Below are 26150 nucleotides of genomic sequence, written 5' to 3'. Positions count from 1 at the left end.
GCAAATGAGCCATCAAAACGACAAAGAATAAACAAAGCTCCAAAGAAAGAAAAGCATTATTATTCATAAAATTCTACGGCGACATCCAAAACAAAATAACAACGTGATTCCCAAGTGTAAATGACACAATTAAAATACGCGCATAAATAGAATCTGCATAAGATATGTTTCTTCGCGGATGTGACCATGTTCTAAGACGGTTTGACAATGAACGCTCGTGTCCTATGGGATATAGCGCCTCTCGCATTAGATAGAAGTGCAGATTGGGCTACGCCCTCGTGGCCTTCTATGCCTTCTATCTATGCTGGAGGCACTATGGAGTGTGTGCACGGCGGCCATGTTGGAGGACTAAAACGATAGAAGAGATTTGCATAAAAATAGAATATATATCCCAAAAGAAAATCATTCTATTGTTTTGGTCCTCCAACATGGCCGTCGTGCACACACTCTATATCCCATACAACACTCGCGTCCATTGTCTAACCTTACATATACAATTTATACAGATAAAGAACAAGCACGGAGATAATTAAGACAAAACCATGAATAGAGATTTTATACATGCCTGATTTTGGATGTCAACTAAATGCTGGGTTATTACAGAATACAGTATATATAGTTCATGCATGTAAAAGAGTGTAAATGATATATATTTAGCCCAGCCTAAAAGCCATGCTCCACAATTCCTTTTTAATAGCATTTATATGCATGCAAGTCTGCTTATTGTATGAAGGTAATAACACGTAATAACGTGACAAATTTCTTATCCTTTCTAGAGTTATATATATCTTATCGGAAAATTTTTTGAACCAGCTGTTCTTGTTGTCCGTTCGAGATCACAGTGCTGAATTCCGATGACGCTCGAGAGTATAAAATACTTCTGGATGAAAAAATTAATCTCATATATTTGTCCTGTAGAAACTATTAATGTATCTGTGTAAAGCTTGTAATGCTGACGATAGGGAAAATTTGTTGCCAGAAAGAAGCATTTAAATTGTAAACGGCTTGCAAGTTAGCTACCGTGGGATTTTTTCACGCATGCAATTTGGCCGCTCAGATAAACATATTTGAAAATTCATTACTCTGTAAATATTCCTCATACAGAAATATTTATAGTCTCATAATAAACGTTAACAAAAAAGAAATGAAGGAAAAATAATGTTTGGTTGCGGTTCGAAATATTTGAGCGTTTACTTAAAGATTAGGGCGTGTTTACGCAATTGGGCTGCGAATGAATTACACAAGTCCAAAACAAAAATGTTTAAAATAATTCATCAGTCTGGGAAAGTTTCTCCTAAAGAAATAATTCTTGTCTCTAAGTAAACGTTAACGAAAGGAGAATACAGGAAAAATAATGTTTTGTTGTGGTCCTAAGTATTTCAGTGAGCGCTTAAAATTAGATATGCGCTGCGAATGATTTACACAAGTCCAAAACAAAATGTTAAAAATAATTCATAACTCTATGAATATTTCTCCTAAAGAAATAATTCCAGTCTCTAAATAAACTTCAACAAAAGCAGAACGTAGAAAAGATAATATTTCAGTGAGCGCCTAAAATTAGACCGTCTTTAGAAATATGGGCTGCGAATGGCGAGTGAATTACATGAGTCCAACACAAAATGTTCAAAGTAAACGTTAACAAAAGGAAAACATAGGAAAAATAATGTTTAGTTGTGGTCAAAAATATTTCAGTGTGAGATTAAAATTAAAAATGGCAGTGAAAGATTCGCTGCGAATGGCGAATGAATTACACAAGTTCAAAACAATTCATAACTTCATAACTCTGTGAATATTTGTCCTAAAGAAATAATTCTTGTCTTTTAGTAAACGTTAATAAAAGGAGAACACAAAAACAAATGTTTGGTTGTGGTCTGAAATATTCCGGTGAGCACTTAAAATTAAAGCGTGTTTACAAATATGCGCTGCGAATGCCTTGTTTCTCGGTATATCTAGTTTTATTATATAAAATTTAGTGGTATATCGAGTGGTAACAAATCGATAAAGACACTATCCCGCCAGTGGCGTTATTATTTGTATCCACACATGTGTGATATCATTTTTGACCAATCAGCTCGCAGTATTTTCGCGCGCTGCCAAGCACTTGTGGTTTTCCGAAGGGTTTCCGCGCGGTTTGGCTGTCGTTTGGTCTTTTGGGAGTTTTTGAGTTGGTCTTTTCGCGAGTCGAAGTTAAGTTTATTCTAAAATGGAGACAAGCTCAAGCAGATTTGTCGAGAGCACAGAGAAGATACTGATCGAATTCGTAGAAGAACAAGAAAATCCCAATACAAAGAGGAAAACTGCGTACGACGTCGAATTGTGTGAGGGTAGTTGAAAGCAGATTGATACAAATAAACAACTGACTGTAAGCTTATTATATTCAATTTCAAACCTTAGTTTTTGAAATAAAGAACAAAGCATATTTTGCTGTATTGTGAGGATTTTATATCTGAGCTGATTTTCCAGAAGGTGGCTACAGAAATTAATGTTTTTGTTAACTTTTCGTAAGATATTTGTTTATTTATTTATTTTATTTTTTTTAGCGTTTCCTATTGAATTTCACTTCAGTAAGTAAACAGATTACAAGGGTCATTAGCAAATATTTATAAAATCAAAATATTTTTCTTCCCCCCCCCCCCCCCCATTTCCCTCCCTAGCCCCACTCTCTCTCAAACTTCTTTTAACCGCTCAACGATTTGACTTTTAATTCGGCCCGCGCTCTGAGCTCAGAACTGAGTCATTAGACCTAGCGTTTCGTTTGGCTTCCTGAAGCAAAGTTTTCCTGAGGACATCATTAAGTCTAGTGAGGGAAGAAGTCTTACGAGTGCAGTTCCTGCCTCGTCTAATATGCCTCCTACCAGTAGTCCTCTTTTAAGCTAAGCGGGTAAGTTTTAGTTACTCGGGCTTGGACTATTAAAGGCTTGCATATTGTGGGCTTTGCTTGAGGAGGTGACAGTCTTTGGCTTTAAAAAGTAGGTCTTAGGGATGATTTCTAGTCGGGCAAGATGAAATTATGGGGAATTTTAATAGAGCCAAAGACTTAGTTTATTTTCTCTTTGAAAACCGCTGTATGTGTTCCCCTTTCAAATTTTTTTGTCAACATCCGGGACTTAAACTTATATCGCCAAACACAAACAAGAAATGGCAAGGATTTTCTATTCAAAAAGCGTGAGTTTGAAAAGCTATTCGATTGTTTTGCGCCGTTATAACTGTAGCGTTGTTAGGCTGGTGATCGATTAGTCGAGAGGTGAGATTTTGGTCGGATTTCCGGACTCAATGTCATAAATAATTTCCAGATGTTCGTTCGTTCTCATTACATCTTGAACTTAGAATGAAGACGGAAAATCAATTTAAAACGCTGTCTTGCCCCGATTAAGCCGATGCTGTTGTGGAAGGCTAGACTTGAGCGCTTAAATACCGGGTTTTGGTTGAGATTTAAGATGCGTTGGCGCCGTTAATAATTGCCAAATCTCACACTTGTTTAGTCGGATCACAGGTCATGCCTCATTTCACTCAGGTGTCAATGTCACGTCTATTTCCAAAGAAAAGCCCCTCTTTTCTCTTGCATAGTATTTCCTGACCTTACTTTCTTTCTTGCGATGAACCGTAACTGGAGAATTGTCAATGACTAGCATATTCCTTCAGCTTAGAAAGTCTCAAAATGTGCTCAATTTCTGTAGCCACCATTTTGAAAATCAGCTCAGATATAATAAAAAGAAAATTACATGGTCGCTTGGAGATACGAAATTTCTCTTCTCATTTTGAAAAATATTTCACTCGTTCGCTGCGCTCAGTCGTGAAATATTTGTCAACACTCGAAGAGAAATTTCGTACCTCCGCGCGGCCATGTAATATCCTTCATTGTCCACATATTCTGTGAATACAAGAATTAGTTTTCTTCAAAATTCTCATTTTTTTTCTAAAAGATGTTGCCCATCCCACTTCCCGCCGAAAACACGCACACGCATAGGGTTAATTTGACTGTGGCATTTTTCACAATGGCTTACATGGGGCGGCGCACGTACGTACGGTCGCACGTACGTACGTACGTACGTACGTACGCTAGACGGACAGTGAAGCCATAACCCAATCCAAAATTTTTCGTATTCATGGGTTTACCAAAATCTCTTATCAATGGGGCTCCGCGCAAGATACGTTTTGTTGTATAAGAAAAGGTCGCCAAAGCGTAATATAAGAGTTTGTATGGCGCTAAAATTCGATCAAAAATTAGACAACAACATTCCCTCGAAAACCAACAAAAATTATAAGCAAGTCTGGTAAAAGCTTACTCGGTTTGTTTTGCTGTGCTTTCAAGAATTCCTAGAGCTTCTAAACGTTATTTTAAAGGGTTTTTCTCTCAGAGGCTGGTCCGTGTGCAGCACTGTATTATGTAAATGCAAGGTTGGAAAACTTTAAGTCGAATTTGAATGTAATTTGACCCGTCATTTGAGGAGAGAACTTTGAAAACTTCACTAAAATTTGCTTAAAACTTAAGCACATGCTTAATTACCTGCCTCACCATATGCCAAGAAGGATGACGTGCGATCCTTCCGGAACAACCCTTTCTCGGAGAATATCATTTATTGAAACACAGGCCTTCGTTGAAAACAAAGTTGATTTCAAATCGGGCGCCAGTTTTGCCGCGGACCGAGCCGTGTCCCTGGAATATTACGACGAACTCACGGTAAGCTTCAGCAGCCCAGCGCACAAATAAACACAAAAGTAGCAGTAAAATAACAACGAAAATGAGACACTGTAGAACCAGTAAAGCTTTATTCAAAACCTAAATATGATTTGCCCTGAGATGGCAGCGATACAAGCGGATAAACGAGTGCAATCGGGAGAATGGTAATTTCTATGTTACAGAATATGGGGTGGATCAAGCGCTTGCAGTCGTTATATTTTCGCAGCTGCCATGTTTGATCTGCCATCTTGTATTTCCCGATGTTTACAACAGACAAAAAGGGTAAAAAAAATGAAACTTTTGCAATGACAAACTTAATCTTTATCATGAAAACGAAAAAAAAACCAAACTTCAACTGAAATGGCTATCAAATTCCTGTAGCCATGGAAACATCAAGTGACGTTAAAAAAATGCATCACACCAATTGTTACAAAGGGAAAAGTGCGGAAAAACTCTCAACGTTTGACGTTACTGTTTTTGCTTTAATATTTGAAACGCTAATAATATTCAGAGTCAGCGTGGCACTTTGTTTCATTTCGTTTCTCGTTAAATGATTTCGCTTTGTATTATTATTATTATTATTATTATTATTATTATTATTATTATTATTATCATTATTATATGGGGCAAGGGTGTCCTTTGCGTTGCTGAGATCAGCATTACTATGCTTAAGAGGTTCGCGAGCTACAAGGAGGATGGACATTGATGGACATTGACTTTGACATCGAGAAAGGACATGCAAACATTCGTTAAAAACATTGAGAACATAATTTTATTTCTTAGTTTTTCTTATTTTTCTTGGTAGCCTTCCATTTGATGTTGGTTTTTATTCCCTTTTTTTAAGATTTTTAACTTTGCATGTATGATTGATTTTTTTTAATAAGAATAGCATAGTAACTTTATCAGAAAAAAAAATCGGCTTGAAAGTTGTCTCTTTTTTCTACTTTTAACTTGTGAATAGCAATTTGCTTGAAATATGTTAATAAAGAGTTCTAAAATAGTATTATTATTATTATTATTATTATTATTATTATTATTATTATTACACAGCGCAAGCTTTGTGGTAAAATAAGTGGCTCACTTAATTACAACAAAGTGGCATTAAGCTGTCGTCCTATACATATCCTATACAATAAATTAAGACCCAGAGAAGCCACGAAAACGTAGTTTTTCGTTTAAACGTTGCTGAATGACGCCAACATACACTGACAGAAAATGCATTAGCAAATCAATATTGAATTGTAAATATTTACTAATTACAAAATGCTGGTGTTCAATCAATAAATACAGTTTCCCACTTTTCTTCTTTCCTCCCACGGCCGCGTGTGCTTTTTCGTTTACTCGGCCGAGTCCTTCGGTACCAAATAACAATGCAGATGACAACTACCAAAACTACACCAAGCAGACCACTGACGATGATAAGTTCGGTGCGGTAGCTTTCTCCTCCACGAGTGTCAGTTCTTCCTGAAAACCAAATAATCATCGACAGTAGGTTAAAGGGGCGTTGTCAAGGCGACTTTGTTGCATTTTCGGTCACAACTGCTCTAAAATTTGACAAATATTTTCTAACATGAAACTACTCTTAGAACATCGGAAATATAAAATTTAAGGGGTTTCTCCGAGAAAAAACAAACTATACACTGTAATCAATTTTCATCGATTTCTCTAAAATACACAGGGAGAAACTCAATTTTTTTTGGAAGTTGCGATCTATTTCCATCCTATCCATATGGGGCCTAACGTTATTAATATAGTATGGTTATTGCAAAACTTAACGATTATTTTAAGGTGTCCGTCGATATAAATATGCTTTTTGGCCATTCAAATTGACACAAAAATAGCTGACATTGCCCCTTGTAAGAGGGATTCCAGACGAAGGACGCGAACTACGGATGGCATTAGTTACCGGGTGCAGAGTGAAGGTGATTAAATAGCGGCGTATTTACCGAATATTGAACAATTATCATGATCGTCAATCATGGAGGGATAGCTTAGCTAAATAGAGGAAAGATGATATTTTGACCGACATTGTCTTACAATTTACTTCATTACCTTTAGATGGCCATGTTGGCTGTGCAGGGATTTCTGTTGAGTTTGCGTCAGTCGTTGAGGTATAGTTACTAAAGCCAGTAGTTGTAGTGATAGTAGAGGTAATTTGAGGTCTAGAATCTGCAATGGATGTTGCACAAAATGTATATTAACATTGATGGAACTTGGAAGAAAACAGTCAGAGATAAACCCTTTTGGCAAAAACGTAAAGAAGAAAATTTTAAAAATAAAGATGGAAAAAAAAATTAAATATATAAGTATATGGATAGGTAACTTCTAAGAAGATTCGTCAGAAGAAAAACCTCTCAGAAGATTTTGGGAAACATTTTCAAAGAATAAATAATAAATAAATAAATTAATTAATTAATTAATAAATAAATAAATAAATAAATGACTTTATTTAAGTGTTGAAGTATTAAGCACTGTAGCGCCAATTGGGGACTCTATAAATCAGTGAAAAAAAAAAATATGCAAACTGAACATAACATCTGTTAAAAATCCCAACTGGTGGGAGGCAAACCGATTGGCTATTTACCAATCGTAGTCTTGGATTTGAAAACGGGGCTACCGAGAAACAATTTCAAGTGGTCAGAGCGGGACTTGAACCCGGGACCTCCGTATTACAAGTCTAGCATCCTAACCACTTGGTCACCACTAGGCCACCTCCCTTGAGACAACTATTAGCGATAAAAAGTGAGATGACGTTTCTCCGTCTCCATGTCGTCGTTATCAAATGATAATGAGTCGATATGGGGTCATCAGAACGTCACACGTGTCACTTTTTATCGCTCTTCTTTGTCTAAAAATAAACAACTGGATAAGTAAGTGAGAAAATAAACAAATAAACAAATTTAGCTACGTGTAAATGAAGGAACAAACAAACGAATGTCTGGACAGGCGGATGGCTGGACTCAGAGACGAAGGAATGGATGGTATGTTTAAAGTTGGGGGGAGGGGGAGGAGGGAGAACAGGACGGATTATGCATGGCGGAGGAATTGAGCATTCCAACAGGACTGCATACAGTCAACTCTCGCCTTACGGACATCTCCGATAGTACATACAGTAGCTAAATCCCCGGCAAAATAAATTACAGATATTTGACTGCAATAATTTTTTTTAATTTTTTATTTATGCGGGAAATCTGGTTTAGCATAGCTGGTTTAAACAGAGTCCTGGTTAAATAGCAAATAAACAAATAATAGAAAATCAATACAAAATAGCACACTAATAAAATACATAGAGACGCACTATTAGTAATGGGATTTCGTACAGAAGCGCTTGAAGTGGCCTTTCGCCCGGGATTTGAACATACTAAAGTCAGTTCCTGATCTATAAAATTACACGGCAAAGAATTGCAGGCACGCGCACCATTAATCCTGAAGCTTCCATGGTAGCTTGGTTGTTTTAGCTTAGGGCAGTCGTAACTGGTCACGATGCTTGGTGTAATATGTGTGGATTAGGTTAGTATGCTTAAATTCTGTCAGCAGGTATGCAGGCGCCATTCCGTGGATACATTGATAGACGAGAACACATTTAAGGTAGTCTCGGACAAGGGTTTGACTACCAGGAAAGTTTACACATCTACCCGTTACTAATATACCGATGTATTCCCCCAACCCCCCCCCCCCCCCCTCCACCCGCAAGTATTATAACATTGTCTCGTCAGCAACCAATTACAACAAAACTTACCAACATTATTTCGAAGAAATAGAGCGTCCGTGTGACATGTGAGCAGATCATTGATTCCAGACATCTCATACAATGAACAGTAAACATTCTCCATCGCTTTGGTGTAATTTGAAATTTTTAGAAACAATAATCCGGCCTTCAGATCAGCATGTACTGTGACCCTGCCTTTGTACAAGGTATCGTGATACTTGGTGTATACCCTGAAAAATTTTCCGTCCTTATGCGCTGAGGCAACTTTCTGCATTTCCTGTTGAACTGGCCTTTTTAAAGCCAGGATCGTGAAACGCTTAAGCTGAGTTGTGTTCGCTTCTTTTGGGATTTTCCAACACAAAGTCACATTATCACCAACAGAGGCATACGTCAAGGGAGGGCTTGGACATACTCCCCTAGAGAAGCCGGCTAAAGCAAAGAAAACATTGGTAAAGTGAGATAGAATGAATAGAATGGATACTTCAACACAAGGTTGGACATCTTATGATGTTTACACAACGGAAATCCTATTTCAAACCTAACAGTAAAAGAAGTTAAAGTCAAAAGAGCGTACGCCTCAAACTCGGGTCATCTGCTTGTTATCTCCTTTCCATATCCACTAGACCAACGAGGGTTAACTGACGAAAATGGTAATTGTTAACTTATCTCAGAGACAAGCCATGGCAGCAAATGACAGCTAACCGTTTTTAAATCAGTACTAAGGCCTAAATAGTGTAGATCAGTGCTAAACCTCCCCATAAGATGTTTCCTACCTAAACGGAGATCTATTCTCTCAGTTCTCCGCTTAAAAAATGGGCTTCTGTACACGTCTATGCTAGGTCTATCATGATTAAGAATACTACTAACATTGTGTAAACACCATAAGGTGTCCAGCCTTTTTTGGAGTATCCATTCCAGAGACAACCCCAAGAGACGGGAAGAGGTGAGACCCTGAGAGCGAGGTTGGGGTATTTGATTGCGACATCTTTAAAATTCGCTTTGAAATTGCAGAATTTGACCTAAAGTTGAAAGAAACTTACTGCCTCTTTGCTGTGGCGTTATTTATTGTTAGAAATAACAACATGATAAGACCCACATTTCATCCTTGCTCACGATGGAGTCTCCAGTAGCTCAGTGGTTAGAGCATCCGACTAGATCACGGAGGGTTATGGGTTCAAATTCCATCCGGAGCTCGGATTTTTTCCGAGTTTTCATTTGATGCAAAAGCTTATCATGTTGTTATTTGTAACAAAAGACTCACTACCTAAGCAGCAGCTCTCTTTGTTTAGCATATTTAAACCTCCAAATATATCGCTTCGGAGAGGTTTACTCACGATCTTTTGAGCATTCGTTGCAGTGTGCCTATTCGGTACGAATGACATTTGAAGGTTTTTCTGGCCTGATTGATTGATTGATTGATTCATGGACTGATTGAAAGATTGATTGATTGATTGATTCATGGACTGATTGAAAGATTGATTGATTGATTGATTGATTGATTGATTGATTGATTGATTGATTGGTTGGTTGGTTGTTTGGTTGGTTAGTTGGTTGGTTGATTGATTGATTGATTAATTGATTGATTGATTGATTTATTGATTGATCGATTGGTTGATTGATTGATTGATTGATTGATTGATTGATTGATTGATTGATTAATTGATATTGGTTGGTTGGTTGGTTGGTTGGTTTGTTGGTTGGTTGATTGATTGATTGATTGATTGATTGGTTGATTGATTGATTGATTGATCGATTGGTTGATTGATTGATTGATTGATTGATTGATTGATTGATTGATTGATTGAATACGTGCAAGACCTCCGCCCTTCTTTTGTTTGAAAAAGTGGCATTCTCGTTAGCATTAATTTTCTTGAATGAACTGTGGTTAGGGGGGAAATCCCTCAGTCGTTAAGTTCGATGTAACGGTTTCGCACACCCTGATCGCCTCAAGTGTCATTCAGCCCCCCAAATGGTAAAATTACAAGTCAAAATTGTACCTGAATTGTCAAGGAAAAACTTCCTGGTAACTATAACTTGAATAGACCATTTCCAAGTTGCTGTGAACCTCATTATGGAAGCGAGGCTAAGTGCAAAGTTTTTGTTATGAAAATTAGTTTTCTTTCATATGCAAACAAAGCTAATTTTCATATGAAAAGTTTTGCACTTAGCCTCGCTTTCATAGTGAGGTTCACAGCATCTCGGAAATGGTCTATTGCATTCAACTCGAAGGTAGAAAGTACATAATTATACAGGCTAGGCCTATAGCCGTAAACGTCTTTGCCATGCATTCTACTAAGTCATTCTATTTCAGGAGAAAAGGACAGGTAAAAGACATTCTCACAGAGTGTTCTTCAATCGTTTGCTTTTGTTTTTGCTCTACTACGCTCTTTTATTGGTTAACAAAACTCGCGCCACTTTCTCCACCAATGGGAAGTAAAAGAAAAAAACAATCGTGCCTTCCGCGCACGCATTTTCCCGCGTTTGGTGCCGGTTACTTGGATCTGCTTCGAATTCTGATGAGATCATTGCACTGCGTGCGTCAGTTGGGATTTGCTGGAGTAATTGCTTTGCTTAAATTGGTTTTACGACACTCAATTGAAAACCGCTCCACTTAGTTAATACTTTATAGTCAGGCAAATCAGCGACAAAAAAGGTGACGTCAGCTGACAGAGACTTTACGTTATCTAAACAACCTAGACTGCACCATTGTTATCCAGATGAAGGTCTTATTTCACCATTTTTACCAAAAAAGGCCAAAAACCTTATGACACTTCCCCTTTAAGATAAGTAAGGATCAAAAACTGTACCTCCCTGGAGCAGGCATAAGACTTTCAAGAACTCCAGAGCGATCCGTATAGCTGGCACAGTGTGCACAGAAGGCGTACCCAGTTCAAATTTTTTGCGCATCAGGAGTGGACATAACTGCGCTCCATATATTTAAGGACACGTTTTTCATAAAATAGGCCATTTTACAGTTGTGTGTTTAGTGACCTGGCGTTGAATTGGAAGCGAGGCTGGGAGTGACATTGTTTTGATACAGACCTTATTGCTTTTCATATGTAAATGAAAACTAGTTAGCATAAGAACAGCATGATCTACATATGAAAGGCAATGAGGTTTGTATCAAAACAAGGTCACCCCCAGCCTTGCTTCCAATTCAACGCCAGGTCACTAAGCACACAACTGTAAAATGACCTATTAAACAATCGCCCGAAAATAAAGATAGTAAAATGCTACTACGGTTGAAAGGAAAGGGGGAGGTGTTGCTTTGGTGGCTTCGCGATGTTTGAATTTGTGAGAAGTAGGAAGCAGTAAAATATTGCGGTTCGTTCAGTTACATTTGGAACATAGGTTATCACAGATAATAGAAGAGAAACTTACCCCACAGTCCAACAGTCACAACAACAGCGATCAGCCGCAAATACATTTTCATTTCCATCCCTGCACGTAGATGCGTGTCATCAATCCGGAGGATCTCCTTCAAGTAAATAAATAAATCAATAAATAAGCAAAGGCTGTGTAACACACAAGCAAGTAAAAGTCAAAGATAAAATCGAACGACGCTTCGGCTCGAGTCGCCATGTACCATTTTCAAGCTGTCAGAAACAGTTCGCTCAATATTAAGATAATAAAGAATTATGCAGTGTAATGCAAATTAGGAGATGGTGTCAATTCTCTAATTAGCAACATTTTACGCACTAAACAATCGAACAATACAGTGTTTGTCACCATAGCACGGTGCTTGCCAATGCGGGAAGATGACCGCGCGCAGGTGTAAGTGCCTGATCTCCTGAGTGTATACCCTACATAACTTCCATTGCACAAGTCACATTGAAATTTATAAACAACGCACTGTTGGTTTACAATATAGGCGGTTTTTTACTCTTGTGCTTTAAGCTCTTGTTGGATCTCTGAAGAAAACTGGTCAGTTGAATAACCGGCATGTGGATCTTCTGGCTTAAGGAGGCTGGCAGCAGTCTTTCTGGAGTCAGGGTGGAAGTTTGGAAATTACAATCTCGCATAGAAGATAAACTTTTATCTCCTTCATACTACTTCATTATTTCATACGATCAAAGTTAATTTTTCATCGGTTTCTAGGCAACAACTATTACCATAGCAACGGTAGCGCATAGCCTCTCATTTTAAACATTGTCGATTATCTCAAAATTTAGTCGGACATTTCTATGACGAAACTTTAGGGATTTAAACTACTCAATCTAGACAACTTGCAGGCGAAATTAGGAAAAAAATCTGTAAGAGCGTTTTCAAGTAAATAACGAATCAGTTTTTACAGGGTGTTTTTGTTTATTCCCGCATTTTTCACCACTATCTCTGGCAAAAATAAAACTTGGCACTTTCTCTTTTCTGTACTATTTTCTATAAGAGTACAGACGTTAAAAATGACGTCAGATGTAACGCTGTCAGATGTACAATGTAACATCGTACTTTTTCCATGTTATTGTAAAAAACAAATCGACGGCAGTTTTCTAGGGCTTATACTCTTTTAGACCATAAAATGACGACATAAAATGTCCAAAACTTGGCAGTGAAACCACTCGCCTGCGGCTCGTGGTTCCACTTGAGTTTTGAACATTTGTGACGTCATTTTATGGTCTATAAGAGTATAGACCATAGGAAACTGCCGTCGATTTGTTAAATTGAGCTTTATGAGTTTGTTTGAGTTTAAGATATTTATGTTTGAAAACAGCGAAAATAAAGCGCAGATCAATGAAAAAATTCCTTCCTTACATCAATCGAGATATCTTAAAAATCCCCCACAGATTTTTCTGTTAAATTACAAACGGTTACAGTAAGAATGCTTTTCTATATTCGCGCAAGATATAGGCTCAAGAACCGAAACCGGTGTTAGATAGGAAGGCTGAATCTTGGTCAAGTTTTAGCTGTTATACGAATTCTTCGAACAAGAGTTTTATTTTGTTTATCCGGGTCTATTTCACTGTTATTTACGTGCTTTGAATCCGGAGGGGGGGGGGGGGGTACACCCTTATATGGGCTATATAGGTATGTGCGGCGCCAAAGGGTATGGTTTTTTTGGCTGTTTGGGTCATAAATAGGGTATCGCTTTTAGCCATTTTACCGCCATTTTGGTAATAAATAGGGTATAGATTTTTGCACTCTAGTCCTGGGTTCGATTTTTTTTTTAGAAGAATCTACTTCAGGTCATAAATAGGGTAGGGAAAATCGCAGATTTTGGTCATAAAGAGGGTAAGGGTTTTGAGAAGTGGGCCACACACCCCTACCCAATTTTTTTTGGAGTACCCCCCCGGGCTTTGAATATTTGCTCTAACTTTGTTGCCGCCTCTGAAAAACTTCAAACAGCTTAAAATGGTTATGATAACTTTCTGGTAGGATTAAACAGTAAAATTGGCTGATCTCGTTCAAAACAAACCACAAATTAAAAAGTAATCGGTTTGTGTTGTGATCATAACAAGCGCCTTACTTACCCCATCTAGCTTTTGCACGTGGTCATACCGACTGCTTTAGTGACCTGGCTTTCCATGACCCGTCTTTCATATCAGAAGAACAGTAGAATGAATTTTGACATATTTTTTTGCACCTAATGCGCACGTTCACCGCGTGATGCTGCGTCTGGGTGGGGAGTGGAAACGAATGTTTGGTTTTATCACAAGTAGATACTGTATTTATTCGATTAACTGGCCTGGGCGCTTATTTAATTTTTGGACCCATGAGGTTGGACGCTTATTCGAGGGTGGGCGCTTATTATTTTCCCAAAATTTTCAGCAAGCGAGGACATTTTTAGAGAATAACTAAACAAAGGATAACAAGCTTATTTCGCTTCAACAAGACAAAGCAAAGTGCAAAATCTAACATAAACAATATAAACGTTCATTGACCCTCGTATCTAAAACCAATTTTGGAACACAACTGACGCTTTTCTTACTTCACGCTGGGCTAGTTCAGGAATGTTTTTTTGTTGAGAGGGGGTGGGGTGGGGTGGGGGCTTATTCAAGGGTGGGCGCTTGTTAACTTTTAAATAAGCCTGGGCGCTTTAATATTCAAGGTGGGCGCTTATTCGAAGGTGGGCGGTTAATCGAATAAAAAGCTTTTATGTGATTAGGCCTCCTCAAACTAAATGACATGGCGTCAATTCAATAGCAAAAAATAAATAAATAAACTATATTTTTTTTCTTGTTAGTTTGGTTTAGTTTAATTTAACGCTCTTGTGACATCTTTTGATAGATAGAGTATCATTGTCATTTGGCTGGTTTTGGTCACACTTTCTCGATTGTTTTTCCTGAAGAACTAGAATGCTCTAAAACTGTAAAAGAGAGACTGAAAAGAATAAAAACATTATCATATCTGGGATTCTTGAACGATGTTCTATCTTTCCACATACTTATACTTTTTTAGTTGTTTGGGGAGGAAAGAAAATAATTAAGTATATTATCTGCACGGAACTTTTTAGACCGCGTTTGTCAGTCGACACTTGGTGCATACCGTGACGTAACTCTTCTGACATTTCATCAGTAAATTATCATCAATGCACTCAGCTTTCCTCATGACATGACAAATTAATGTTGAAGAATTATGAAAATAAATTATTAGGACGATATAAGAAATATCGTACATCAATAAGAAATTTTACACAAACGGAAATACATTAGAACATTGAATGACAATTTAGTTGTGCTCACCTCGAGTTAACCAAGCTGTTGTCGCGTAGGCCTTAAAAGGGTCCATCATACTTTTCATGTTCGGGTTCCTTTTGTGGGGTGAAGGACCATTATTGTATGTAAATTGTGTATCTTACAGTCTTTATAGTTCTTACTAAAGTGTAGGCTAAAAGTAAAAATAATTCATAGCTCGTGCACTTTGTACCTTGACGTGTTGTCGCATGCAAGCAGAGAATGCTGCTTGTGTGATACTCAAAGGAAGTGTTTGTCCGAAAACACCTTGCCTTGCACGTGTGCACACGATGATATTGTTACCGGTCACAAGTAAAATGTAAAGTTAAACCGGAAACTAAGGTAACTTCCTATAATAATTGACTGAAGAAACCGCGCGCATGATAAGGTCAAAGCAATCAATGATCTGTATTGTGGGACAAAACTACATCTTGTGTGCTGTGTTGAGTGTAAACTATAGCCCTAGATCATATTCAAGCCGAAGTACTGGTAATTACATGTATACTCAATTTTTTTTTCTCATTTTTCTCCTTCAAAGAGAATGTCGAGAATGGCTTTGAAAGTCAGTGTAAAGAATTGTTATTCTTCCTCTCTATCGGCAGAATAATATTTTTCAATAGTTTTTTCATTCGGACAAATGTGACATTTTTTTCAGGCCCTTTAATATTGCCAAGAAATTCAAAACTTTAAAATTAAAAATTAAATCTGACTGTTGTGGCACGAATTCACTCTATTGAGTTCGTGATGACTGTCGTCAAAAGTTCGACTGTCCATTCCGACGTCGTATTTCGCTGGCTTTGTCCATCGCAAAGACGCTATATTCCTAAGGGGAGGGGGGGGGGGGGTTCTTTTCGGAATCCTCAGTAGGGGTGTGCCGCCTGGTTCTCCAAATCCTGACCCTATTTCATACCAAAACATGCCATTTTCCACAACCGTTTTCAGACCTGGTCCCTAAAATCCATACCCATTTTCAGATCTGGCTTGTAGCGTAATTAAGCTTCGCATCAGCGCCGAACTCAAAAATTGGTAAAATGTATCCGAAAATCCAGCTTGAATGATATATTTTGGATACTTCTCTTCTCTACTCTTCATTTGGAGTTGAAAAGACAAATGCGTTTATACGCTCTCGTGGTTCCCTTGAAAACCATACCCGACTTAAGACCATAATGGTCAAAATCTATACCCGTTTTCAGACCAAAACGGCTCAAAAACCATCCCCCTTGGGGCGGCACATACCTATATAGCTTATATGGGTGAGTACCCCCCCCCCCTCCCGGAACATATTTTAACCCTGCGTAAATCAGTCCTCACACATTTATTCGAACCAAAAGTTGTTTCCCTTGGATATTTTTTTAAGTCAGATATTTACCCCCGATTTTTGGAATCAAACTCCTAGAAACATGCAAAAATTAACGATAAAAACCGAGGTTGCTGTGTCTTCATGACGCCATTGTCAAGGAGAAATAAAAAATTACAGAGTCTGCGGCAAGGTGAAACATGAAGACACCGAAACGTCGGTTTTTATCGTTAATTTTTGCATGCCTCTGCATTACCAAATCTTTATTGATAAAACTCCTAGAAGGTTCGAAAAATCGGCATTCCACTGTATAATGATTTGACACGGTAGAAATTCGACTTGTGTGTCAGTGCAGTACCTCTGCCGGGTTTGTGATATGACCTGCCAATTCAGACGTCACGCGCATTTGCATGACTTGCATGCCGAGTCTAACTCATTTGAATTCGGTAAAAGCCGACGTTTTAACATAAACCCAACTACCTAATAATCGGTCCCGCGCCAAAAAATATAATTATTGCGCCACTTTTGCATGTTTAGTCCGCCAGTGTGATAAGATTGAGGGTACAGAGTTTGCCCATTTTGGCTTGAAAAAAAGGGAATATTTTTTTTCAAAGGTCAGGTCATGAGTGTTACTTGGGTAATGAAAATATCATATAATAATACGATTCACCGCCCAGGGCGATACATTGTGCTGTTAGCCCAAGGGTGGGTGGTTAGAGGGGGGTTTAATAGGTACGGGGACGCTAATTTCTCTTTTGACGTAAACAACGGAGTGTAAATAAGCACTCAAATGTACAACAGCAGAAATTGAAACCCCGACAGCCGGTTAAACGATACGAGTTCAGTCGCTGTCGCCTTGCCTGTTCTCAGACAATATCTTCAGTGATTATGAGAGAATTAGATAGAATTAGCCGCACTGTTAGAAGCCGAATAACAGCGGTTAATCTTGTAATGTCATACTAGAGGAGGCGCTTATTAATGAAACAGCCGGGGAGCGCTCATTGGATGAATTAAGACCCTTACACAGTCAGAGGGCGTGCTAAGTGGAATAGAGGCCCTTGATAACAAAATGGCACTCAAAGGGGCGCACACAGAAGTTTGAACTGGAAGTAGGGTTGTAGATCAGTCGAATCATTAGAGTACGTTAGTCTCAAAGAGGGTAAGGTTTTAAGAAGGGTTCTATGTATCCCTCAGAAAATAATTCAGATGAGTTCCTTCACGCCACCTCTCATAGTAAGTTCTTTCTAAGCGCGAAGTTGTCACTTTGGACTTCGAACTATAAGATATTTAATAAACTGAGTATAGCTTATATAGACCGAAAACAAAAGCCTGTCATTTCTAGCTTGCTCGCAGATGAATGCAATCACCGCTGGTTGGACGGATTCGCTTTTGCAATTCTTACCAGCATCCGGCCAAAATTTGACAAAATTTGCCGTTGTTAGCTGACCTGTATCAAGCAAAAAATTAGCCACTAGTTTCTGAGTTGCTAATAGATCGTGCTAGATGTTTCGTGGCTTTGCTTTCTATGTCTGCGTAGGTCAAGTTCTGGATTTAAAACCTTTTGAATTTAATCACGCATAGCCATTCTGCCAGAAGAAAAAAAAATGTCGTCATTTCAATTGTTTTTTGTTCCTTTTATAACTATTCGATGGATGTGACAGTCTAATTGCGCCCGCTGGAATTCCGTGTCAACCGCGAAGGTAAGTATCTAGGCATACAGATACAAACTTTGCAAACCCCACCATTTCTCCACAAATGCTATTCAATCATTCTTTAAACTTAAATTTCATAATAAACATGCCCATTCAGTTGAAAGCATCGTGTTTGTCACAAGGACTGAGTCGTTTTAAATGAATGAAGGAAGTCTTTCTGATAGGCCGGTACATGTAATGTTAAATTTTATTCGGTGCTTTAATTAAAAGTTTGCTAATGGTATACTTTATGCCTCGCTCGCACACGAATCCTTAGAGATTGCCAATGAGGTGGGATCACTTGAGTTAATAAATGGGCTACAGTTTGGGAAGAACGTGAAAAAAGTTGGCACGACGTTTTGAAGATGACATTCATTTCCATGTTAAAGGGCAATCCATACACGATTTCTTTAGAAATAATTTCCGTACACTAGAATAGTCGTTATATTGAAAATTTCAGAGAACCATTGTTTCAAGTTTCGTGCCATTGGTCCGAAGATTTCACAGTGTTACTAAAAATAGTCCAAAGATCCTCCATTTACGTGTCTGTATCGAGAACGATGCGTTTCTGAGTAAGGCGCTTAAAAATGAATAGAACATTATATTAGCTTACTAACCTGCTAGGAAGAAAAACTGCTCCCTTCGACTTTTAACTAATTCGGTCAGGACAGGCAATTGGGAGTCCTTTTCGACTCGTTATGGATTGCAACGCTGAAGTCGTTTTAACGAAAATTTTTCCTTCAAGATTCGACTCTTTTGATGGACTTTGACCTTGCGTGAGCTTTCACACATGTACATAGTGGTAATGATCAGACTATTGAAGTGATCAAGCATAATTAAAAAAATGTTTCTCTTTTTTGTGTAGACTCCGTGACGTTTTTAAATATTATGTAATAATGTAGTGAGGTCAATGATTAAGGTTCAATGTTCAAGCAAATTTCTTTTCACCCACTGTCTGTCATCGATGGGGCTTCAGCTGAAATTAATTAAATTACAAAGGGGAATTCTTAGTCTAATCTTCCTGTGACATGCGTTGAAGGTGACTGAATTGAACAAAAAAAACAAATAGAAAAATGGTTTCAGTAGTCGGCCATATTTTTAGTCAGGTATATATTTCACTGATTCAGGAAGGGAGCTATAAAACAGGAAGGACGTCATTGTTTTCCTTAGCATAAGGACTCTGGACTTTGGTCTGATTTTGTTATTTTTACGATAAAATTATTTAGAAAGATAAATCTTAAATCTGAATTCCAGAACTCAGTTCATTTTTCAATAATAACCGGGAAGAAAGTTCTAACTGCAAACTCACCAGGCAAAATCCCTTCCACTGAGGGCAAAGTTGGTTCTCTAGAATATTTTCTACAATGTTTTCTTTGTCTTTTTATAGCGCCACTTGGCAGCTTAGTAAACAAAAGTTGCCAAGGGAACTTGTTTTAAAAAGCTGATCACAATCTGCCATTCAAAACAGGATGATCTCGTAATATCTTCTCATCCAATCAGGTTAATTAGCTGCAAAAAGCTTGGATTGTCTACACTTATGAGTTTTGTAAATGTCCCGTTTTCGTTTTACGAAAAATGGTTTAAAAGCTTCGCATCCTGACCACGCTTTTTACAGAGTGTTCGCACGTTTACACTAAAAAGCTCGAATACGCTGCCTGAAGAGTCATTCTCGTCCCCAGAGCCCTCGCGGTTCCTTGAAATTATTGCCCGATTATAACCGCTGACCAAAAGATCGTAGGCTCTTGGGACGAGGGTTAAGAACTGCTCCGGGAATACTTTAAGCACTTTTAATTTGTCAGCCGATTTACCGACCACTCGGCCGGACCTGTCAGTTCGTAAACGGACTGTACAAAATTCAAGGCTAGGATAAATTTTATTCTAGTCCTTCGAATCAGTTCTTTAAAATAGCGCGTACCATTTTCGGAGTTGTTATTTTTTCAAGATTTTGCCGCATCATCCCTTCTATTCAAAGGATGCATTCGATTTACAGACTGGTCCGTCTGCCCAGCCGGCGAGTTCTTACAATGCAAATGGAAAGCTAGTAATCGCCCTTAGTAACAATAGCATATCGAAAAAAGACAAGAGGGTTAGTCTCCAAATAAACTGTAGTGCTGCTTGTGCTGCGTTAATCGGAAGACCTTAGATAACAAGGACTGGAACCAGGTTTGTGAGCCCAACGGTTTTCGCGAAAACATGGGTTTGGTGGGGTCTCACGGGCTCACAAACCTGGTTCCAGTCCTTTTTGCGTTAGTCTCACCTTAGTGTCGTCACACAACGGGAGAAGCGTTGCGTGACGACACTAAGAACGTCACGGTAGGAGACTAGTGCGTCGTTGGTGGAGGAGTGGAACGAATATTTGGTCCCAGATTGGTTTTATCAGCAAAGTTGATAGGGTTGTTTATAACCCACAAATAATTTTTGCGCACTCTCAGCTTTCATTGGATGAAACACGTCACGTGGTACAAATTGGACGGCGACAATAGTCGTCCGATTTGTAAGCAAAGCATCGCAAGTCAAGCCAAGGATCTCAAGTCAGTCAAGCACCACAAGCAAACCATGCTGGTTAGCATGGGAAGACTATGTGAAGTATCTATAGAGGGGAGACTATATGGTCCCCTTACATGAAGTATATGCTCCATTTTTGACAATCACTGGCTGTTTTGTGTTTCTGCAACAGAAAAGCGCGCGCGTTTATTTGTTAATTCGGTCAATGCTTTAATTCGGAGGATTATGCAATAAATAATTAAGACCCTTTCTGGTTTCTGAAAATAGTAAACCATTAGTGGATGGAATCAATAAAGTTATATTGTATTGTATTGTATTGTTTGCTGTTATTGTATATCGGATGAAAATACTCACCGCTGAAAGATTGTCTTCATAATTTTACAGTTAACCCCGAACTAGCCTGCAGAACACGTGCAGGCGTCGATTTATTTATTTATTTATTTATTTATTTATTTGTTGTTGTTTTTTTTTTTGCGTTTTTCAGGCAAGCGGTGGCAAGTACGAGGCGAGGCGGAGCGTGGCCTCCTCGGCGTCCTCGCGCACGAAAAACGCAAAAAAAAAAATTATGAAAATAATAAAAAAGATAAATAAATAAATAAATAAATAAATAAATTTACAGAAATAAATAAAACATAACGCTACGCCTCGCCACCGCTGTGGCGCTGTCCAAAAGGAACGCGGCCCAAGGGAAGAGAATGTTGTCTCGTGACAGTCGGCGGATAATTTCTGAGAAATCTGGGAACTAATCCTAGATAGACACGTGACTTATAGATGAGACTGCGCATGTTCAGTCCGCTAAGGAGGATTCTGCTCCACATGCAAAACAGTAATTTTGTACAAAATCCAAGACCAAGAAAAATAATTTGAAGCTGCCCATCCTTTGGTTTCTGTTTGTTTATAAATTTTCTGTTATGTGAGATTCTTCTCGTCAAACGAGGTAAGGTTTAAAGCTTTCACTGTGGCGATTTTTGGCCCGATGTTGAAGCCATTTTGAGCCCTGCTTGCAAAATGTATTTCCTGTCAGTTTTGAAGAAATAAGGAAACTCGTGTAATCATTCTCCTTGGAACGCGCAAAATGAAGTATCGAGAGAAACGCTAAGCTCTAACACACCCTGGGTTCCATTGTAGCGCTCGATTTTGCTTGTTTACAGTTAAGACGATGAGTTTTAATCTGCGATTATTATTTCCCAGCGATCGGCCGGCAGATGACACACGATGTCGGGTTTCAGATTGTTATTTTACCTAACAATGTATTTATTTGTTTTGCTTGTGTGTGTGGAGCACTTAAGCGATAGCTCAGGAGTTTGCAATATCAGAAGCTGTAATTTAGATGAGAAAGGCTAGGATGCGATACTTTGCTATGATTTCAGCCATTTTGTTCCAGTACTAGTCTCGTCAATTGCAGTGTGCTAGGTCATAAACAATCATTACTCTGGTTAGTCCAAGTTAGTTTTGAATGTTGCTGTTAATCTTAAACCACATTGCCTCAAAGGTGAAAGTTCAGGGACGTCCTATACAAATGCAAGATGCTGAATCTACAGAGTTTTACCTATAAATGTAGATGTAGTTGTAGATTATCTGTTCCTATCATTCTATAAAGATTCTAAGAGTGGAAACTTTTGCTTTCATGCTACAGTTGTACTTCAATTTCTGCAGTTGGGGGTCAGCTCTTACATGCATTATAACATAACTTTTAATTCTTATAATGGCTCATATAACACGGCCGATAAGCCAATCAAAACCCTCGAATTTACATTATACAATAATTCAATTTTTAATAAAGGCCTGTACACCATTTTCTGCATGTACACCTGTATATGTCTTAATTAATATTCTAAAAAGGAGCACAACATTACTGAGTTTGGCGCAAAACATGTTTCGGATGAAACATTCATCATCGATTGCTGAATAAGTGGCTAAATGTGGTTCATAAACTTAAATAAATGTGAATATAACAATAACAATTAATGCTATAATGTGACAAAAAGAACATAAAACAGCTGTAACAAAAGGCAAAGAAAATTTGATAGGGTTAAATTGAGGTGCTGTAATTACTGTTCATGTTCAATGAAGGCTGTTCCCACAAATATGCTCTTTACAAGAGTTGAAATCATGTGGAAGCTGAGTCAAGAATCTTAGAAAAAAAAAACAACAGATGAGAGCTTGTGACAAGTTTTCAAACCTGCGCAAGGTGATTGAAAATATGTGATTTTTCGTTGGAGGACAGATATTAGCAAAATTTATACATGTAGAAAGGTGTCTGATGGTTTCACCAACATAACAGGTGCACAAGTAAACTTGAAAACTACACAAGTTTGTAGCCTCATCAGGATGTTTGCAAAATTTTTACATGTAGAAAGGTGTGATGGTTTCACCAACATAACAGGTGCACAAGTAAACTTGCAAACTACACAAGTTTATAGCACTCTCGGGATGAGATCCGTAACTCCAAACAATCTCCCGATCTTAAAACAGATCTTAATTATTTCAAAAGGTGTACAGACTCATTAATGATTGTGTTTTTATATTGAATTTCTTGTCTTCTTCAGGAAATCAATCATAGCTACTTAGTGTATGGGATCAAGTGGAACTATTTTTGTAATTTGGCAAAGGACTTCAATATTTTATTACACAGCACATTAATGTATGGACACACCAATGGTTTTAACCTGACACTTGACATTCAATCGCACCAAAATGACAATATCTGTACGAGGGGGGACCAGTGGAGATGCAGTACCCCCAACCCACCCTCCCAACAACTCAACTGCACCAGCACAACAGGGCAGCCAGTCAAACGAGTCTGATCAACAGCAAGACAGTGAGAACTCTGTGGTACAGAATGATGATAGCGCAGGCCTTTTGTTACCAAATGGAGAAGTGGCCTTTCCTCTTGCGGAGCTCTCTAAACTGGATGAAATGATTAACAGGCCACGGTGGGTGGTACCTGTTCTTCCCAAGGGTGAGCTAGAGGTACTCTTGGAGGCATCCATTAAACTTTGTCGAGCAGGTAAAATAAAAACTAATTACAGTATACTGCCGCAGTGTGTGGCTGTAGATATAATTTTTCTTTCCAGGTCGGGTATGTGTCCTTCTGAGTCTGTAGTTTGATTGGACATCAGCCAATTGTATTGTTTTTGCAAGGAACAACATACAAAAAATGATTGGCGTTCAAAGGCTATTAAAGGATTTTGCAATACCCTATGCAGCATATATTAACCTGACACTATCATGTAATTAATTATTAATTATTAATCATTAATTAATTAATTAATGTTATTATATTTATTTGATATGCATGCATTTTGAAGGAGCTATGTGCTCTTAGGTGTTGCATGTATAAATAAATAAATAATGATGATGATGATCTGAAAGAGCCCTTTCAAAATGTGATGGTGGCTGGCGATTTGTTGCCAACTAAATTATGATTTGCCGTTTAGTTCTCATTTTTAAAACTAATCTTCTCCTGTTTTGTTGTATGTACATGTTTGCCACTACAAAACATTATAAGAGGGTGCTTGAAATTACATGACTATCTCTAGTTAATCAAGCAATTCAAGGTGATAGCGTTTTCATTTTGCAGCAAATTAACCAAAGATGAAGAAGTTCTAAGTGCTTAAATCTGTGGCAAATAAGACCAGTTAGCAAGTTTTTGAAGAAACATTCTGAGTCATCTTTTTGCACAGGCATCCCGTGTGTACATATTCCATCTTACATGTACACTGGCCAGTTTTGAAGTTAAGGACGGTGCCTCCCAATGCAGAAGTGTTTTTGCACAGTGTAATTGACTATACAGAAAATGCAGATCTTAGTGTAGGCTACTGGAATCCAGAAAGAAAACTGGGGGTAGCGGGGCTTTTTGTTAGAGATAATAAGGCAACAATATTATTATTGTAAAAAGTAGTAAAATAAAATGCAATATATGGCATTTGTTTTCCAGATTGAAACTTTGTCATCTCGGAAAAATGCATGGTCACCTCCAACTTTCGTTTTGGATACCATGCATTTTTTAGAGAAAATAAAGCTTCAATATGAAAAAAATACCATACATGTACATTGCTTTGTATTTTACTGCTTGTTTGAATTATTGGTGCTTCATTATCTCTGAAAAATGCGTGGTTTACCCCCAATTTTCTTTTTTAATTCCACTAGCCCTTGCTAAAATCTGCTTTTCCCGCATAGCCATAAACCACGCAAAAATACTTCGGTATAAGTAGACAATGTCCTTAAGTCAAACAAGAATCCTGTATTACATGGTACAGATTTTAAATACTGGCAATTATATATACTATAACAGAGCTGGATACCAAGAGTGAAGAGTGCCAAAGATTCTTCAGAGATGGGTTGACCACATCTTTTCATAAAATCCTCAATGACGAAGCAGTGAATGGATGGAAATACGACATTCATGTGAGTTCAATTTTTTTTTTTCACTTTTATGCAAGTACAGTACCGCTCGAAACTATGGGACCATTTGCCGCGAATTTGCCTCGGTCGATTCGCGGTTTTGATCTGCGGTTTCACCTAGGCAAAACCTCGTCTAACCGCAATAAAAACCTCGGTTTCACCTAGGTTTTTTTTGGTTGACTTAAGCCGCGGTGAAAGGCAGGACGCGGTTGGGTTTGAATAGGCTATTGTTCGCTTTGTTTTAATGTTCTTCGAGGACAATAAGCGAATTGTCGGGTTTTAGGTGTGATAAATTTCACGGAAGCGCACTCACTCTCAAGGGAAATAATCAAAGCGCTCTGTGAGCGAACTCATGAATTGAACTGGTAAATGTAATAATATTTCGGATTATGCCAAAAATTATTTACTTAACGTGCAAAAAAATTCATTAAACTTCACTCGCACAATTCCTTTCGATACGCGAAGCAACGCAAACTGCAAAGGTCAGTGAAAGCTCGAATGCTAGTCGACGAAAGAAGAGAGCGCTTCCAGGTCTTTTTGAAGGAATTACAATGGAACTAGTTGGGCATAAGTGAAAAGGCACTACTACTCCCGTTGTAGCTGAATAACAAACTGCAAGAGTCCAGGTTTCCTACCAAGAATCGCCGTAAATTAACTTACTATAATCTTTCTTCCGCGTTATGTTGTTGCAGAATGAAACTTGATACACGTGAAGGAATTTGGTTGCCTAGCACGTGACTGAAATCTTCCCGGTGTTTTCATCATGGCACGGTCCTTTCTACGTCCAAACGACGGCTTCTCTCAACGTTTTAAAACATCGGAAGGGGCTTTTTACTTTTGCTAAAGTTGCTGTTTTCGTTTTATCCAAAGTAAATATTAATAGAAATACGTTAAGCGTTGCGGTAATTTTCCGCGTTTGTGTTTGCTCCAAGCTAAGTGAATCGATCTTATCGCTCACACTCGATACTGAATCAAATCTATTACGAAGTTTTGCAGCTGGTTTTAGGTCTTCGAATCCGCAATACATTTGGAGGGATTTCCACTTTGCTTTTCTCCGCATCCGTATTGAAATGCGATTGCATATTTTGAATTCAGCGTCGCTATTTCGATTGAACTTTGTTGCACACTTTACATCAGTAGGAAGGGTTATCAGGAGTTTAATCAAACAAATGGAATATCTTTCTTGACTGTG

General features: G+C 38.2%; 2 protein-coding genes across 6 annotated transcripts in view; one reads left to right on the top strand and one right to left on the bottom strand.

Annotated features, from left to right (window-relative positions):
• Positions 1-4748: 4748 nt before the first annotated feature.
• LOC146451094 (uncharacterized) lies at positions 4749-18866 on the bottom strand. Of its 3 annotated transcripts, XR_014860107.1 has the most exons (6): positions 18664-18866; positions 11772-11868; positions 8421-8819; positions 6734-6850; positions 5032-6145; positions 4749-4978 (listed from the first exon to the last, which is right to left on the bottom strand). XR_014860107.1 is itself a non-coding variant. In XM_085099583.1 (5 exons), the coding sequence occupies exons 2-5, from the start codon at positions 11827-11829 to the stop codon at positions 5955-5957; spliced, it is 765 nt and encodes a 254-aa protein (XP_084955709.1). In that variant the 5' UTR covers positions 11830-11868; positions 18664-18866; the 3' UTR covers positions 4749-5954. The 3 variants fall into 3 exon arrangements, 2 of the variants coding, with proteins under 2 accessions (XP_084955709.1, XP_084955710.1); XM_085099583.1 differs by having other exon boundaries at positions 4749-6145; XM_085099584.1 differs by lacking the exon at positions 18664-18866 and adding an exon at positions 15068-15207 and having other exon boundaries at positions 4749-6145.
• Positions 18867-21330: 2464 nt separating this feature from the next.
• The window catches only part of LOC146451093 (ubiquitin carboxyl-terminal hydrolase 9X-like), a 77782-nt gene continuing 72962 nt past the window's right edge, over positions 21331-26150 (top strand). For all 3 annotated transcript variants that reach the window (XM_085099588.1, XM_085099587.1, XM_085099586.1), the window contains exons 1-3: positions 21331-21488; positions 23101-23561; positions 24849-24961. In XM_085099588.1, the coding sequence (XP_084955714.1) occupies positions 23249-23561; positions 24849-24961 (426 nt within the window). In that variant the 5' untranslated portion in view covers positions 21331-21488; positions 23101-23248. The remainder of the gene's footprint in view (positions 21489-23100; positions 23562-24848; positions 24962-26150) is intronic.

Source organism: Pavona decussata, unplaced genomic scaffold, assembly GCF_977016875.1.
Source record: "Pavona decussata unplaced genomic scaffold, jaPavDecu1.1 SCAFFOLD_401, whole genome shotgun sequence".
Classification (NCBI taxonomy): Eukaryota; Metazoa; Cnidaria; class Anthozoa; order Scleractinia; family Agariciidae; genus Pavona; species Pavona decussata.
The sequence above is the reverse complement of the archived record's forward strand: the minus strand, read 5'-3'. Positions and strand labels throughout refer to the sequence as shown.